This window comes from Galeopterus variegatus, unplaced genomic scaffold (genome assembly GCF_000696425.1).
Source record: "Galeopterus variegatus unplaced genomic scaffold, G_variegatus-3.0.2 Scaffold7553, whole genome shotgun sequence".
In the NCBI taxonomy this organism is placed as follows: Eukaryota; Metazoa; Chordata; class Mammalia; order Dermoptera; family Cynocephalidae; genus Galeopterus; species Galeopterus variegatus.
Window position 1 is genome coordinate 7,822 of NW_007733664.1, and position 17,375 is coordinate 25,196.

Here is a 17,375-nt window from a genome sequence, read left to right on the forward strand (position 1 = left end):
TGAGCTGAGCTTTGCAGGACAAGAGTTCCCTAGAGGTCACAGACAGAAGAGTTCTTAGGGTACAAACAGGGAGGTGTCATGGCCCTCCATGATGCCTTCTTGACCAAAACCAGATTTCCTACCACTCCCATTCACACCCTCAGACATTCCAGGGATCACCTGCAAGTGCTCCTCCCTCCCTCAGTGCTTTTACTTATTCCATATGAGTGGATTCCAACTCCACAGGTACAAATTCTATCTCTGCTTGTTGCACTTACTGTGCTGTGCACCATCTTTGAAAAAGGACTGGATTTCCAAAAGCAAATTCTAGGAGTAAATTATTTTCTCTTAAGCATTATATCTACACTTTGAAAGATAGGGGAGTAGGTTCTGCTGTGAGCTGCGTGTCTGAATATATTGGATTCAGTATTGTGGGGAATTTTAGGCATCACTTCGGATTATCATATGGTGGATTATGTCAGTTGTTGCACATTCATGAGAAGAGAACTAAGTTCTCCCTCACCTGGGATGTGACTCATCTGGTGATGCACTGCTCTGGGGTGGGGGTGGGTGGCAGTAGGAGGGAATCTGGAAGGAGTGTGGGAGGAAGAAATTGGTAGTATCCTCCTCCAAGTTTCTAAATTCCAAGGTAACACTGGTGGTGGTGGGAGTCTTGCATCAGGGGTAAATGAGTCACAAGGAAACATCAATGAATTTTGCCATTTATTGATGCCATACAAAAGCAGGTTATGATTACAGTCTGGTTTAAAGTACAGAGGTACCTTCCAAAGTACCGCTTAAGGAGGCTGAGGAAGGGGGTCTGGCAAAGCAGCACATAGGTGGGGGGGTGCAATGAGTTGGGCCATGTACATTGTACAACCACTTTGGAAGGCAACGATAGGTCATGTGGTGATTCTCCCACCATATTTTTTTTAATGACATAAAATACTACTACTAATAATAATAACAATAATACTTTAATTAGCAATACAGACACCAGGAGAAAAACATTGAATATGCTGTCTAGGTTGTAGCACCAGGAAATTCATGTCATGTGCTCTCTCTCTGGAAAGTGAATCACTGTAGACTCAGCACCAGATACACCATCCCAGGACTTCATCTTAAAGTCAGAAGGGAGAAGAGCTAAGACCTGAAATCTCTGGGGTAGTGATGTGTAGCTTTCAGAATTTGGAGGATTTTAGTCAATTGAATGGAAAGTCGTGGTCTGAAACAATATAATCCCTTACATTGTGTTTCAGATACTAGATGAAGGTTATCAAAAACATTCACTGGCTATCTGAAAGCATTACACTGGGATGCTGTTGGAGACTTGGTTGTCTTAGGAGATTGGACAGAAGTGTGCTCTTATTTAAGAAAACCATCAAAAACAAAGCATTCTTACAAAAGGAGGCGATTCTTTGTACCATGAAACAATTTCCTTATTTTACAAAGTATTCACTATTAAGTTTCTTGGAATATTGTTCTCTCATGATGGGTTTAATTATGTTTTGATGTTCAAGAATCAAATTAACCCTCAACTTCTCAGAGAAGAGCTAACTCAACCACTGTGAAAGGCAAAGTAAACCAAACTGGGTTTTAGAACCTTAATGTATTTAAGCACCAGGCCCTGTGGTGGCTCTGTCTGGTTCATGGTAGATGGGTATCCAGTGTCTTTTGCTACACTTCTCATGTGCTGGTTCAAGGTGGAAAGAAAGGAGGACCTGAGTGAAGTAAACCAATGATTCTGTATCATGTTGGCTCTTGTGGGCATCAAAGAAATGAAGACACCATCCAGGTTCTTTGTTGATCTGAGGCCCCTCTTGTATTGTAAGCACCAGGACCTGTCAAAACACTAACAATCCATAGCTCAGTGATTGTCAAGGCAACAACCAACATGACACATGATTCCTACAGCAAGCACTATCTTTATTCTGGAGTCCAGAATGATGGATGCCACACAACTGTCTCACAACACAACCTCAACACAGGAAGCAAATGTCCATGACACACGATCAGGAGCCAATCTTCTGCCCTTGCGAAACTGGAGAAAGCCTTTGAATGAGCACCTGGCCAGACCGTCCCCGCATGTCTACCATTTTCTCCACCACATGGGTCATAAATGACACGGTCCATTTTGTATATTGGGAAATCTGGCTTAGTTTAGTTTGTTGAGGTCAGTAGGAGTCCGGGTTTGTTCCTGAGTTTTGTAAGCCTGGTCATACCCAGGTCTTGATGACATGTGTTTGATCCTATGCTAGTACAGTACCAGGTTAAGTTAAATCAATCTGGCTTACTAAATCAATACTTCTGAATGCCTACACCATGTTTCAGGGACAGTCATATGAATTGCCTCATTAGCTCATATCACTCACAATTTAAGTGTCTTTTACTCTCTAAAACTGTTATTTCACCATAGATTGTCACTGGCCAGCAACGTTTATATTTAAAGACAGAGTATACAAGAATACAATTAATATCTAGAAATAAATTCCCTGGCTCTAGGTACACATTTCTACTTTCCTTCTGTTTCTGGTCTATCTTGAATTTCATCCCAACCCTAGTGTTTTATTTTCCACAGGAATTTATCAGAGTGATACACATTAGTGGCTTGAAAAGAAAATAAAAAGCACATAATATAAAATTTTAAGTTCATGATATTCAAGCAATAGAACTGGCATTGGCCAGCAACGCCATTACACATTTAACAGAAGATGTATATGCAGAGTTTTACATACACTTATCCATTTGTTTGCCTATCTATTTATATTAGTTCTGCCACAATCTAGATATTAGCACCATTTTTCAATAGCACCATTCTGCTGAATGGATACATAATTAAAGTGAGCTATGGGACATTGTGTTCCACGATGCATATTAAGTGTATCTGTGCATGAGTCTGAAAACATGCTGCCTGTTACATGAAGGCCACCTCCCTGCCTTCCCCCCTGTCAAGAACTGGTTCTGAGTCTTCTCCTGGAGGCTTATACCCTTCCAGCCACCTATTCTCTTTCTCCGGGTTCAGTTCATCTAAGTACCTCTCCTTAGAAATCAGTTCACCTGGAAATTTGCTCTAAATTTGAGACCATAGCCTACTTTGACGCTGATGGGTGGAAGGAACATCCAGAGTAAGGGTTCTAACTTTCATTTCAGGTTTTTGGACTCATCTGTTTCCCTCAAAGTAAAAGACCTTTAAAAAGTAACTACTGGGCACACTGAGGAGATCATCTTTACCTCACTTTTTAGAAGTTTTTCCCTCTAGATTGGAAGTTTGTACTAAGTTCTTAATTTAGTACAATTTACCTGATTCTTTGAAATATTTTAATCTAGAGCTCTGTTTTCCAACCACGGGGAGGTGAGGGCAGGTAGCAGCCATGGGGTGGCTGTGCCAGTCTTTGTGTACAAACCCCTGTGGCAAGATAAAGGTGGGGCCTGAGCTTGTGAGGCTGTGCTGGAGGGAGAAGTTCAGACAAGAAGACTCATTCGTCCTCCCATGGAGGCGTGGGTGTCTCCAGGAAAGTAGGTAAAGGCTCACAGCTCCTTTCTTATACTAGCAAGAAATTCATTTCTGTTCATTTGCTTTGTCAGAGTTTTCATGGAAACTATCCTCAAGTCAGAAGTGTTTTTTGTGTAACTCATTTAAATCCCCTAGGCTATGTTTCTTATGCTGTTTCCTCTTAGCCTAATGTCTCAAGGTCAGCAGAGGACTCTAAAAGCCCAGAAGTGGAGTCCTACTTGGACAGGATTGAGGGATAGCCTGAGAGATGTAACCAGCATGTTCTCTTCCTGCCCTAGTTGAATACTGGGTGAAGAAAGTGGTCCTCTGCCTGAATGAATTAAAAAATGTTCCTAAAAGCTTCCCCATGACATTTTAAATAGCAGCTGCCCCAGGCAGGGAGGAAAAAAACAAAAAAAGGAAAATCATCAAGGTAAGTTACCTTGATTTATCACCAATGAAAATTAATAAGATTATTTGTTCCCTGGGTAAGTGTGACTCTCTTTCCTGATACTCTTGAGGTAGTCTGGGAAAATCTGGTCTCTGATTTTGCTTTAAGGCGAGGAAAAAAATACATCATTTCACAGACCTGCCTAATCTGGCTCCTTTCCCAGGAGCTGATCCCAGGTGATGCCTGATTCTATTGGATACTTCATCTTCGTATCAGGGAGCAGCAAGTATGACAGTCCCTAGCTTCCTGGGAGGCACATCATATGGCTGGAGGAAGACATGCATTTTGTTTTGTTATGACTCAAAGTTGAACCTCAAATATGTAAAGTGAAAACTCAATGAAGTGGCCCTCAGAGCTAAAACACGTTGTGGTCAGCAGGCTGCTGTGGTCTATGCTATAGGGTGGCTTCCTTCTGGACTCAGAGTGCTTTGCGTTTTTTGAGCAACTGCTGCTTTCTTTGCCTTTGTGTGTGGACGATGTGTGTCTGTGGACACGAGAGGCAACACTGAGCCCTCACAGTGGGCACGGAACATTTCTTCATGGCTTTCAGTGTCTGGCAGAAACTGGCTGACAGCTTGTCCTTGGTGCAAAGTAAATCTGTGGGAGGAAGAAAAAAACAAGAAAAAAACCCCCCAAAGGTTATCCTTTGTAAGTGAATGAGCACGACTTCTCTTAATCTAAGATTTTATATGTCTGCCAAGAAAGGATCCGTAGTAATAGTCAATAGCCATTGCGCATTTATTATGCATCAGGCACTGTGCAAGTGTTTGTGTTAAGCTGCACTGTCAGTCACAGTTCTTCACTCCTGTGTAGTAGTGTCACACACATTCCCACCCTTGTCATGGCTGCCTTGTGGGTAGAGGATAGTTCCCCACTCCTTGACTTTGAGTTTAGCTGTGTGACTGCTTTGGTCAATGGAATGTTAGTAGACATGATCCCTGCAGGACCTTGACATGTACAGGAGGATGAGCCTGCTTTGCTGAGTTTCTGCTGTCACCATCAAAAGAACCTGGCTTGTGCCAGCTGGACCAAGAGGGAGAAGAGACACATGGAGCAGACCTTGACCCAACCTACAGCTTGCAGTCAAGGCCAGCCAAAGCCAGGCTAGATCAGCTGAACCTTAGCTGACCTACAGATGTTAAGCAAAACATACATGACTGTAGTTTTAACCCTTTGAGTATAGTTGTGTTTGCTATGCAGTACTATTAGGACAACAGTTGAATGCAGTGTTTTATATACATCACTGAATTCCTTTAGTCTTCAAAGCAGTACTAGCAGGTAAATATTCTTTCTGTTTCACAAATGAGGAAAGTAAGGCCAAAAGCAGTGAAGAACTTGTGCAATGTCATCCAGCTGATAAGTGGCACAGCTAGATCTGAACACAGGCATTTGCGACTCTAGAGCTCATGCTTTTACCAGTCACACTATTCAGAGTGCCAAGCAATCAACCCATCAGCCAACTAACCAATGCTTCCTGAGAATTGCTCTGCAGGGTGAAGGGTACAGATATACAAATTGTGGCCACTGCCCTCCAGAACTGTACCATGTAATGAAGGTACATGTCACACATAAATAATTCTCATAGTAAGTATCCAACTAGTTACCTGAGTCCTAATCTCCATTCTACTCTAACCATCTCTGGGCAGTATGTCCCTTAATTTTCTTGACCTTGCTTTTCTCATCTGTGAGTCGGGGAGTTAGACTAGATGTGGAGTACACTAACATTTATAAAGCAAATGTATTTCACAGGGCCTAGTTACCAAAGCCCTGCAGTTTCAGGTTTAGCCTAGCTTTTTAAAATTACATATAGAAATGTTAAGTTTGCAAAAGACAGGAAACTTTCCCCAGGCTAAAGTCTCTGTTGTAGATATAGAATTGTAACACAGCAAAGTTGCTGGCTCAAGGACAGATGCCCTTGGTACAGGTTAACCTACTGATTGATATATTAAGAAAGTTATTGTTATGTAAAGATACTGAGGAAACTGCTATGGGAGGAGACAGTATTTGCTAAGAGCAGGCTTTTGTTGGTGGATCAACTTAACCTTTTGCAAAGTGCATTACAGAATGTCACTTTGTTATTTCACTGATGTTATTAGCTTCTATTGTTAAACTGTACTTAACCATAACTCCACCTATGTTCTTTTTCTGTAACTTTCTGGCCTGGAGAATAAATACTGAGACAGAACCCCAGCTCAGTGTTAATTTCACAAAGGAGGAATGCCTCTCTCTTGAAGGTTCTGGGAAGTTAACCCCTTCAGGGTGTCTCACTGCTCAGAAGAGAAGGGCTTTGAGTAATCCTTTGCATCTCCGTCACCCAGGGGACAGAGGTGGCAAATCCGTGTGAGGCAAAGCAACAACTAAATTGCTCAGGACTGCCACACACACATCCTCTAAGTGGTACTCAGACTGCCATGGCCCACGTACTCTGGATCTGGAAGAAATTCCGTAAGGCCCAAATCACTGATTTTCTTTCTAAAAAGTGAAATTGTTGCACACTTTGCTTGTGTTCCTCTCAGAGCTCTCGTTACGTTTCTTTCTCCTTTACAGAGAAAAGATTTTAATAGTTCTGAAGAAAGCACTTTCATAAAAAGACCACTTGTCCTTTGTAAAAGTAGAAATTAAAGTAATATCCTCTTGACCCCAAACCTGTGATTTTTGCCTCTCTATGCTTTTTTCTCCTTCAGGCAACGAAGGCAAAAAATACTTTTTATTTCCTCAGAAATCATCATTTCCTTGGCTATATTTTGTTTTTTATGTGAAGAAATAAATGTCTTCTGTTAGCTGCCAGGATTCCATTTTGTGTGCAAGTTTTAAGTGCACTTATCAACACTGTACCCCACAGATATGTACAATCAATTATGTTTCAATGAAAAAAAAAGTTTTAAGTGCACTTAGGAATCGGAAATATATAATGCTTCTGGAATCCAAAACCTGTTTTTGCTGCTGATTCTTTTCTTCTTCAGGCCTTTTCTTTAAGCCTATTATAAAAACTCAATCTCTCTAAAATCCCACAGAAAGTTTTCTCACATGCTCTGAAGTTTCAGAGAGAGCGCAGGTTTTGACCAGGCATTTCTGTTGTGGAATGTGCCTTTGAGCTCTCCATCTCTCACATCCCCAGCAGAGCGGTGGGCATTCCCCATGGGGCTGGGCTGTACAGTGCATGGGCTGCTGTTCACAGAAAGGCAAGGCTTCCTTCCCAGGCTTCTGGCTTTGGAACAGGGCCCTGCCTGCAAGTCCAGGTGTTACCTGGCTTCCCCAGTGTCTTAGCCAGCCTTGTCTGAAGCCCTTGTGGATGGTGGATGGAAAGGTGTATCTGGGGTAGCTCTTTGTCCCACATTATCCCTGCCATGAGCATGGGAGTGCTCTGGGGCTGTTACAAGGAAAGAGGAAGACAGAGGGAGTGTGAAGGCTCAGTTTGCATTCACCTCTCCACGAAGCTTCTTTTGGCTGTACTGGCCTGTGTGGATCCCTTCTGCATCAGTCTCCAAACCTGCATTATTATTGTACCACTTGCTCCATCTTGAACTGTTCTGTAAGTGGTATGTGAGCCTTTTCTGCGAAGGGCTAATGTGTGTGTGTGTGTGTGTGTCTCAGGGGTATCTGTTATTGTAAAAAGGGCCTCTAGGAGACCCCCAAAGTCATTAATCCTGTTGTGGCTTAAATTGTGGCCTCTGAAGTTTAAGTGTCTCTCAGAGTTGAAGTCCTAACCCATGGTATCTGTAAATGTGACCTGATTTGGTTATAGAATCTTGGCAGATATAATTATGATATAAATTAAGATGAGGCCATTTTGGAGCAGGGTGGGCCCTTAATTCAACAGTGCTGGTGTCTTTATAAGAGAAGAAACACAAAGACAGATACACACACAGAGGAGAAAGTCATGTTAAGATATAGACACTGAGGGGACAGAAGGCCATGTGATAATGGAGGCAGAGATTGGAATTAAACAGCTGTAAGCCAAGGAAAGCCAGTGACTGCCAGCCACCACCAGAAGCTAGAAGAGAGAGCATGGCCCTGCCAACACCTTGATTTTGGATTTCTAGCCTCAAGAACTGTGAGAGAATAAATTTCTGTTGTTCTAAGCCATCCTGTTTATGGTAGTTTGCTATGGTAGCCCTAGGAAACTAATGCACCCACCCCCCCACCATGACAAAAACAACAACAATGATACAATTGATTAAGCATTATTTACCAGGTACTAGGTGATGTGCTTGATGTATATGAATACTACCTCATTTGGTCCTCATAGTAATTTACTTGTAGGTACATCTATTCTCCTCCTTTTGAAAACTGAGGGTTCTAGAGAGGCATATTAATAACTTGCCCAACATCACATAGCCGGCATGCAGACAGTGTTGCTGGAATCTGAATGTTGTCTCAGTGCCTCTAAAGCTTTGCCTACAGAAAATGTGTCTCTTGTACTGGTGATGGGGGAGGAGATCACAAGGGCAGGTCCTCCCTGCCTGGAACATCCTCATTTGCTCAACACAAGAGCCCCACTTGTCAGGTTAGGTTAACACCTAAATGACTGAAATAGGCTCGCCCAGGTCTGATGTCCTTACCTGATTTTGAGAACCCTGAGGTCATGAGTCCTGTTTTTCCAATGGTCCTCAGAGCCCTGGAAACATGCTGGGTCCTAGGGTCCTACTGTTTGAGCGTGGGGAGCCAGAAGGAAGAGTGGAGAACAGTGGTGGCCCATATTGGTAGTCTGTGTTCCAGGACTATGTTTAGCAGCTCATTTAGACAACAACTGTGAGCCCAACATCGTGGCAGGGCTTAATTACACCGGTTCTCCTTATTATTCTAAAACAATGAAGGCTTGTTGTGTTCATCAGCCAATTGGATCCTGGCCCCGAAATACTCACAATGCTTATAATTAGGGGCAGCTAGAGAGGAGATCCCAATTTGCTTCTGCCTGTTCAATAGAGACCACACTTGGAAATTTAAAGGGACAGTTATGTGCCTATTCCCTTGCTGTCAGCTTTATCTAGGTTGAAGGCATAATATTTTGTCCATGAAAGAAAGTTGAAAACAATTTCAATGTTTTTGACAAACACAGTTTCCATAAGACTTTGGGCTCCTTGAGGCCAGACCTGTCTTACTCATTTCTTTATCCTCAGCTGTTAGAACGTGCCTGAGACATATCTTGTGATCATCAATGTTTGCTGAATAAATGAATGAATGAAATCCTATTCATCTGGAAGAATATCTTTCAGGAGAAAATTTATTGACTCAAATGTTCATTTGTATCAGCACTGGACCTAAGTGGACATTTTTCTTTTTCTTTCCTTTTCTACTTACTCTCCAAATTAGAAACAAAAACAAAAACAAACAAACAAAAAACAACCGAGGAATGGTAAGCCTAAGGGTTTGCCTTTTTTTTGATGTCCTTTGAGTCATAATTTGTATTTGTTTTTGTTTTTGTTTTTTAATCAGTATGAATTTAATGCTTAGAACACAGCTGATACTCAGTAAATAAATTCTCTTGATTTTCTTTTAACCCAGATACTTGAAAAAGGCTTTGTAGTCCCTAATACAGAAATGGTAGTCCTGATTTAGATTTTAAGTCATTAAAAATTCAAATGGTACCTAAAAGAAGTAAAATGGCCTGGAGGAAAGCAAACCTTATATGAATTCATACTTGATCTGACGAGATGGATATAGAAGTATGTTTATTGTGATGGCTGTTTGACAAGAATCTTGGCATTGAATGATTTATTTTCAATGCATTTTAGAGAGTATATGTGTGGTTGGCTCTTTAAATCAGGGAAGATATCGCAATTGCTATTTTATGTTGCTTCTATGTGAGTAAGCATAGCTCTGCTTTCAAGAGAAGCTAGTAATTAACTTTTGTTGCCTTGATAAGTGTTGGTGAGAGGAATTCATTGTCATTTACATCAATTGACAGCCATCTGTTAGTCACCATCTATGCAGTGTGAGATTTCAAGATGAAAAATGCCATCTATGCATTTAACCCAGTTTTGATTATTTAAGACTGTATTGTCCAGCAATAGGACAGTTAAAGAGAATGTACATATAATTAAAAATAACAGCCCATCACACTAGGCGTGATCAACTGAGACTAGGTGGCTGCTTCAATGACATAAAAAATAACACAACAAAGAAGGGGTTCCTTAGCCTCAACATTTTTAAAACATGGTGCCATAGAAGGTGAGGAGATGGAGTGAAAAGAAAAGCATCTCAAATTGACTCCTTGGCCTAGAACTGGGTGCTTCTCAAACTTTAATGTGCATCTGAATCACCAAGGGATCCAACCCTAACTTCCCTTGAGTACATGAGTTAGATTTATGCACATGCCATCGTGTTCTTCCTGGCTATTCCTGAAGCTGAAAGCTTCTCCTGGAACCTCCGGTCTGAACTTTCTACTCATCCCTCACTTTCTCTGGGGGCCTTCCCTATTCTCCCCAGTTTAGGTTTGATGCTCTTCCCAAGTACTCTCATAACACCCCGTGCCTCACTTCTTATAGTGCCTGTCACTGGTTTGTAGTTTTGCTCTTGTTTAACATTGTGTCTACTAGCATGCAGTAAGTACTCAACAAATACTTGTTGAATAAATGCATTGTTTGTGCATAAACAACCCCTGGGGGAAAATCTTCTCAGGATATTAACTCTAAGGGCAGCCTCTGTTGGATGCCTCAGTAGCTGGGAGCAGGTAACCACACATTTCAATTCCTCATATTTAAGAATCTTTGGGAAGGACTACCACTCTGTACTACCAATATGCTGCTTTTTCTGGAGCAGCATTACCCTTAGTTGATGTCTTATAGTTGGTTCTTTAATTAGGGGCAGAGTAAATTCATCTTGACACTCTAAATCCTAATTACTGGACTACTACTGTGTGAGGCATTCCCCACTTTGTAACTAATGTAAGTAAACTATCAAAAACATCCTCTCTTCCTGCCTGAGAACTCTCTCTCCAGGTTTTTAATTTAATTGAAAAATCTTGCATGCCAATGAAGCCCCAAATTTCAATGGAATGGACATTAGAGTTCATGGTTGTACCCTTGCAGCCTACAGGAGCTCCTTTGTCTCTTCATGTAGAGAGCCTTAAATGCCTGCAAATTCACTTCCTAAGCCCTCAGCCAATGGCTGCAGAGTGTGTGGGTGTGAATGTCCAGCTTGCTGGCTTGGGAGCAGACAACTCTGAGGCATAACTTACACTGTGGAGCTAGGACTTCAGATGACTGAGAGGACACCTGGCTGTGCTTCCTCCCATTTCTGTGCTGTGTGGGATGATGTCAGTCTGAACATGCTTTGAGATAGGAAAATGGATGAGATTCCTCAAGGAATTAGAGTCAAATCTCACCAAATCAGACAGCTTGCTCCCAGGGTTCTGACTGGCCTCTTCAGTATTAAGATCTCTGTTCAGCAAAGGGGACGTAAAACTATACACAAGTTGAGTCACACAGAATGACTTCCTTATGAAAAGTTCTCTCCCCCCCGCTAGGAAACCTGTTCACCCACCAGCACTCTTCCTGCAGGCCTGCTGGTTGCATTTTTGGAATTCTGGAGGTTTGGATTCATGATTACACAAGCACTGGTCTTGGTCTTCAGTTTTATTGTCCTCTGAGGGGACACAATGGACAGTCCTCTTCTGAAGGCCTCCTCCACAGGAAGCAGTGCACTGGAAGAGAGGGGTGCACAGAGAGAGTCAGAATCCTCCCCCAGGACCACTGAGAGAATACCAGCAGAGTACCTCTAATCTCACTGTGGTCGGGGATGGGGAAGTCTCAATTACCTCAAGCCTTTTGGAAGGAGTCAAAGAATAAAGGCATGAATACCTTAGAGATGTGAATATAGAAAGATTCCTATATCACAGGTTGTGTGGAATTTGGCTCAGTTTACTACTGGGTTCTCTGAAGAACGTGCTCCTCTTTCCCACTTTTGAGAATGGCCTGTTGTCTCCCACCACATGGCTATAATGCTATGGTCTAGGCATCATGTTAGTACCATGGGGCCCTGCCCACCTGGACACACATGATTGCTCCAGGGGAGGGTCCCTGAATTGTGCTAGGCCCATCAATCACTTCCTTGGGAATGTAAAATTGAGACCCAGCAAGAGATTCCATCTGAGGCTGAAATATGCAAACTTGGGTGTAGTTGGTGGCCACGTTTCCTGCCAAGTAGGAGAATTTGAGAAAACCAGATGACAGCAAACATTAGTGGAATGAAGCATATGCTGAGAGAGAAATGGGAATGGGAGATGGCATGCTTAGAGGATTCACACCCTTGGCTCCAGCTAAAACTTCTAACCCAAACACTAATCCTCACAGCATGACTAATGGAAGTGAAACATATGAAGAGATTGAACAGCAAGCAAAATAGAAGAAAAAATTCATATCTGCGCCCTGGTGCCTCAGCTCCCCAGTTTCTCTGAGCTATTTTTGATTTGGGGCTGGGGATCAGATGTGAGGAAAAGGGATGGAGCTACTAGGGAAGCTAAGAGTAGGGTAAAAAGAAAAGTGGGAGAGGAAGACCATGGTGGAATGGACAGAGAGTTTCGAATAGAGATAGGGCCAGGGCTTTGTATGGAGATTAGGGAAGGAGCAGAGCAGGAACGGATGTAAAAAATGTGCCTGAATTTATCATATATGCTCTTTTTTAAAAAAATAATTTTTTTGATAAAACATAAAATTTACCATTTTAATGATTTTAAAGTATACAGTTCAGTGGCTTTAAGAACATTCACATTGTTGTGCAACCATCATCACCATCCCTCTCTAGAACTTTTTTATCTTCCCAAGTTGAAACTCTGTGCCTATCAAACAAGAATTCCTCACCCCCCACCTTCACCCCCAGTCCCTGGCAATCACCATTCTGTTATCTTTATGAATTTCACTGCTGTAAGTACCTCATATCAGTGAAGTCATACAGCATTTTTCCACTTGTGACTGGCTGATTTCAATTAGCATAATGTCTCTGAGTTTCTTCCATGTTGTTAAGTATGTCAAAATTTCCTTTTTAAGATGGAATGATCTTCCATTGTGTGTATATACCACATTATTCATTCATCCATCAATGGACACTTAGGATATTTCCACCCTTTGGCTATTGTGAACTACATATGCTCTTATGATTTACATGTTATATCATGTTTTATTACTGTTAGCTTTATCTTTCTTATATGATCAAAACCTCCCAGAGGGTAGAAACCAGTTCCTTTTTCTTCATGCTTCACAGCAATTAGCATGACATTCAGTAAAAACTGATTGATTGGCTGAACAAGACAGCTGAATGAAAAATTATGGAAAAGTCACTAAGCTCAAGAGTTTCCATTTGTCACTTGAAATGTTATTGGACACCCAGCTCAGTAAATAAGAGAATACCCACCTGGGACACCACTGATCAACTCGGAATACTGCTACCCAAACCCCATTTGTCACAGAGACCACCCATACAGGGGATAGGAGGAGAAGTATCATATTTTTATAAACATCCGTGGTTCTATTTTATTTCACTATTTATAGAGCCCAGAGCACCGTGATCAGCATGGAGCATCATGATTGTGTTATAAAGTCAAAGAGTTTTCTGTGATGGAAACTGAAGGCAATTTTATTTGGTGATTCACCTCAATTCTCCATGGATGTGGGAAAGGAATAAGGAGTAAGAAATAACTACTCAACTGATCGTAAGTAAATAAAAGTCTGCATCAGAAGACAGAGGGAAGAACAATGGAAATTAATCAAGCCAAAATATGATGGAGAGTACTAGACTAGGATTTAAGAGTCTTGGGTTTTCTTGCTCACTGCACATTGTCCTGGATTATTCTCTTGACCACTCTCTTTCTCTGTAAAATAAGATTGTTATATACAGACCAAATTACTTCCTTTCCTGATTTCTGCTTCTAAGGGTCTGCTGGAATAAGGCTTGGCTGGTCCTGCGCACTGAAGTCATGCAGGTCCTCATGGTCAGGGCAAATTAGGATGGAAGAGCTAATTTCAAGCCAAGCACAAAAATAAGCAGAAAGTCACCATCTATACATTTATTAGCCAATTAAAGTCACTTGTGATTAAGATGCATGAATTTGTGTTGTATTTAATTGGGGGAATAAGTAGAAAGCATTGTTGCTGATTTGGGTTTTGTTAATTGTGATAATGCTGTAAGCTTGAGGTTTTAAAGGGAAGGTATATCTCTCTTAGGGCTCAGTTCTACTCTTTTGGATCCACTTTAACCAGGAATCCTTGTTCAGAACTGAGCACCCCAAATGGGGGTGGGGCTAAATCAGCTTGGTTCTTAGCTAAGCCTACGGACTCCCTGAATTACTCACACTCTAAGCTCAACTCTACTCTAGCCTCATTCAGTCCTAGACGTTCTGTCTGATATGACTACAAGGATTCTCTTCAGCTTAAACTGGCTTGTTTGGAAAAGTCTCAGAGTCCAACACATACTTGCTCAAATAATTCAGCAAATACTTGCTCTGTGAGAAGCTGTAAAAGAGATACAGGAAACCTGGACTCTGTTATTGCTACCACTCAATCAACATAGATCAAAAGGAGAAATATGCAGAAGAGAAACCATTTAATGTTTTATAACTAATGTAAATATGTTCATTGAATACAGATACAGGAAACCTGGACTCTGTTATTGCTACCACTCAATCAACATAGATCAAAAGGGGAAATATGCAGAAGAGAAACCATTTAATGTTTTATAACTAATGTAAATATGTTCATTGAATAATGTTCTTGCACTTACTATTAATATATGGCAGGCCATGCTCTTTGAGCACAGGAAACACCCTTGAGTTCAACCCTTGTAACAACCGCGTAAAATAAGATTTACTTTCTGGTTTTACTGACATAGAAACGGATGTTCCCCTCTCCCCCAGACTTTTTTCTTTTAGCATTTGTAGCCCTTTCTATGGAGACTCACGTATTACAAATTTGGAAAATTTTTCTTATGTTAGTTCTTTGTTAATTTTCTCACTTCTTTTTTTTTTTCCATTCTCCCTTTCTGAAATCTTATTATTTTAATGTGTGACCTGCTGGCCTGATCCTCTGATTTTCTTATGTTTATCTCAGTTTCTTTTTGTCTTTGTTCTCCTTTTCTTGAGAGATTTCCTCAAATTATTTTCCTAATCTGTCTATTTAATTCTTTACTTTTGCTATGTAAAAATTTTTCTAATTTTCCTTCCATTTTGAATATTTTTTTTACATAACTTCTTGCTCTTATGTCATGGATGTAGTCTCTCACTTCTCTGAAGAGATTAGTTACAGATGTGGGGGAGGAGTTCATCTATTTCTTAGCTGATCTCTATGTCCTCAGAGTTCCTTTTACCCTTTTGTTTTGTTTTTTGCCCTTAGTGTTAGGGATTTTCTCAAATGGCTGGCAATCCTAGGCTATCTGTTTATATTTCAGCATGAGTCACTTAAGATCTTACTAGAAGTTTCATGGGTGGCAGTTATTGAGAGGTGGCTTTACACAGGGTAAGCAGGAAGAGATCTATTATCTGGGTTTTTTTCTCTAGAGGCTAAGCCAGTCCTCTGCTTCTGTGGAGATCAGTGAGGGAAGGAGAACATCACACTGTTTATTTTATTTTATTTTTTTTTAATTTAATTTTATTTTGTCAATATACAATGTGGCCAGTTACCAAAACCTCCCTCCCTCCTCCCATTCCCCCTCCCTCCCAACAATGTCCTTTCTATTTGCTTGTCATATCAACTTCAAGGAATTGTAATTGTTGTGTCTTCTTTCCTCCCCCCTAGTTGTTTGTGTATTTATTTTTTTACCTCCCACAAATAAGTGAGAATGTGTGATATTTCTCTTTCTGTGCCTGACTTGTTTCACTTTTTTTTTTTTTTTTCCTTTTTGTCTTTTTTCGTGTCCGGCAACGGATTGCAACCCTCAGTGTCACGCCCATACCAGACCTGGACCGGCAACGGGATCGCAACCCTCAGTGTCGCGCCCGCACCTCGCTCAGCCAGTGAGTGGGAACTGGTCTGTATGTGGGATCCGAACCCTCGGCGGGAGCGCCGCCGCGCTCCCAAGCGGTGCACTGTAGCAGTGCGCCACAGGGCCGGCCCCTGACTTGTTTCACTTAATATAATTCTCTCTAGGTCCATCCATGTCGTTGCAAATGGCAGTATTTCATACTTTTTTATAGCTGAGTAGTATTCCATCGTGTAAATATACCATATTTCCCATATCCGCTCATCCGATGATGGACATTTGGGCTGGTTCCAACTCTTGGCTATTGTAAAGAGTGCTGCAATGAACATTGGGGCACAGGTATACCTTCGACTTGATGATTTCCATTCCTCTGAGTATATTCCCAGCAGTGGGATAGCTGGGTCATATGGTAGATCTATCTGCAATTGTTTGAGGAACCTCCATACCATTTTCCATAGAGGCTGCACCATTTTGCAGTCCCACCAGCAATGTATGAGAGTTCCCTTTTCTCTGCAACCTTGCCAGCATTTATTGTTCAAAGTCTTTTGGATATTTGCCATCCTAACTGCGGGGAGATGGTATCTCAGTGTGATTTTGATTTGCATTTCCTGAATGCTGAGTGATGTTGAGCATTTTTTCATATGTCTGTTGGCCATTTGTATATCTTACTTTGAGAAGTGCCTATTTAGCTCTTTTGCCCATTTTTTAATTGGGTTGCTTTTTTCTTGTAAAGTTGTTTGAGTTCCTTGTATATTCTGGATATTAATCCTTTGTCAGCTGTATATTTTGCAAATATTTTTTCCCACTCTGTTGGTTGTCTTTTAACTGTTAATTGTTACTTTTGCTATGCAGAAGCTTTTTAATTTGATATAATCCCATTTGTTTATTTTTCCTTTGGTTGCCCATGCTTTTGGGGTTGTATTCATGAAGTCTGTGCTCAGTTCTATTTCCTGAAGTGTTTCTCCTGTTTTCTTTGAGAAGTTTTATTGTTTCAGGGTGTATATTTAATTCTTTAATCCATTTTGAGTTGATTATGGTATATGGTGGGAAGTATGGGTCTAGTTTCATTCTCCTGCATATTGATATCCAGTTATCCCAGCACCATTTGCTGAAGAGGCAGTGTATTCCCCAGTGTATAGGCCTGGTGCATTTGTCAATGATCAGATGGCTGTAGGTGTGTGGGTTGATTTCTGGATTCTCTATTGTATTGCATTGATCAGTGTGTCTGTTTTTATGCCAGCACTATGCTGTTCTGGTTATTATAGCTTTGTACTATAGTTTAAAGCCAGGTAGTGTTATGCCTCCAGCTTTATTTATTTTGCTCAGCATTGCTTTGGCTATGCATGGTCTTTTGTTATTCCATATAAATGTCTGGATAGTTTTTCCATTTCTGATAAAAATGTCATTGGAATTTTGATGGGGATTGCATTGAATTTGTAGATCACTTTGAGTAATATGGACATTTTCACAATGTTGATTCTTCCAATCCAAGAGCATGGGATATCTTTCCATCTTCTTTTGTGTCCTCTTTAATTTCTCTCA

The 17,375-nt window shown here is 41.0% G+C and overlaps 1 protein-coding gene across 1 annotated transcript in view; it reads right to left on the reverse strand.

Annotated features, from left to right (window-relative positions):
• Positions 1 to 689: 689 nt before the first annotated feature.
• LOC103607577 (A disintegrin and metalloproteinase with thrombospondin motifs 12-like) overlaps positions 690 to 17,375 on the reverse strand; it is a 96,807-nt gene continuing 80,121 nt past the window's right edge. The window contains exons 12-13 of the mRNA XM_008592068.1: positions 11,409 to 11,568; positions 690 to 4,520 (exon numbers count right to left, since the gene is read on the reverse strand). Of these exons, the coding sequence (XP_008590290.1) occupies positions 4,342 to 4,520; positions 11,409 to 11,568 (339 nt within the window). The 3' untranslated portion in view covers positions 690 to 4,341. The remainder of the gene's footprint in view (positions 4,521 to 11,408; positions 11,569 to 17,375) is intronic.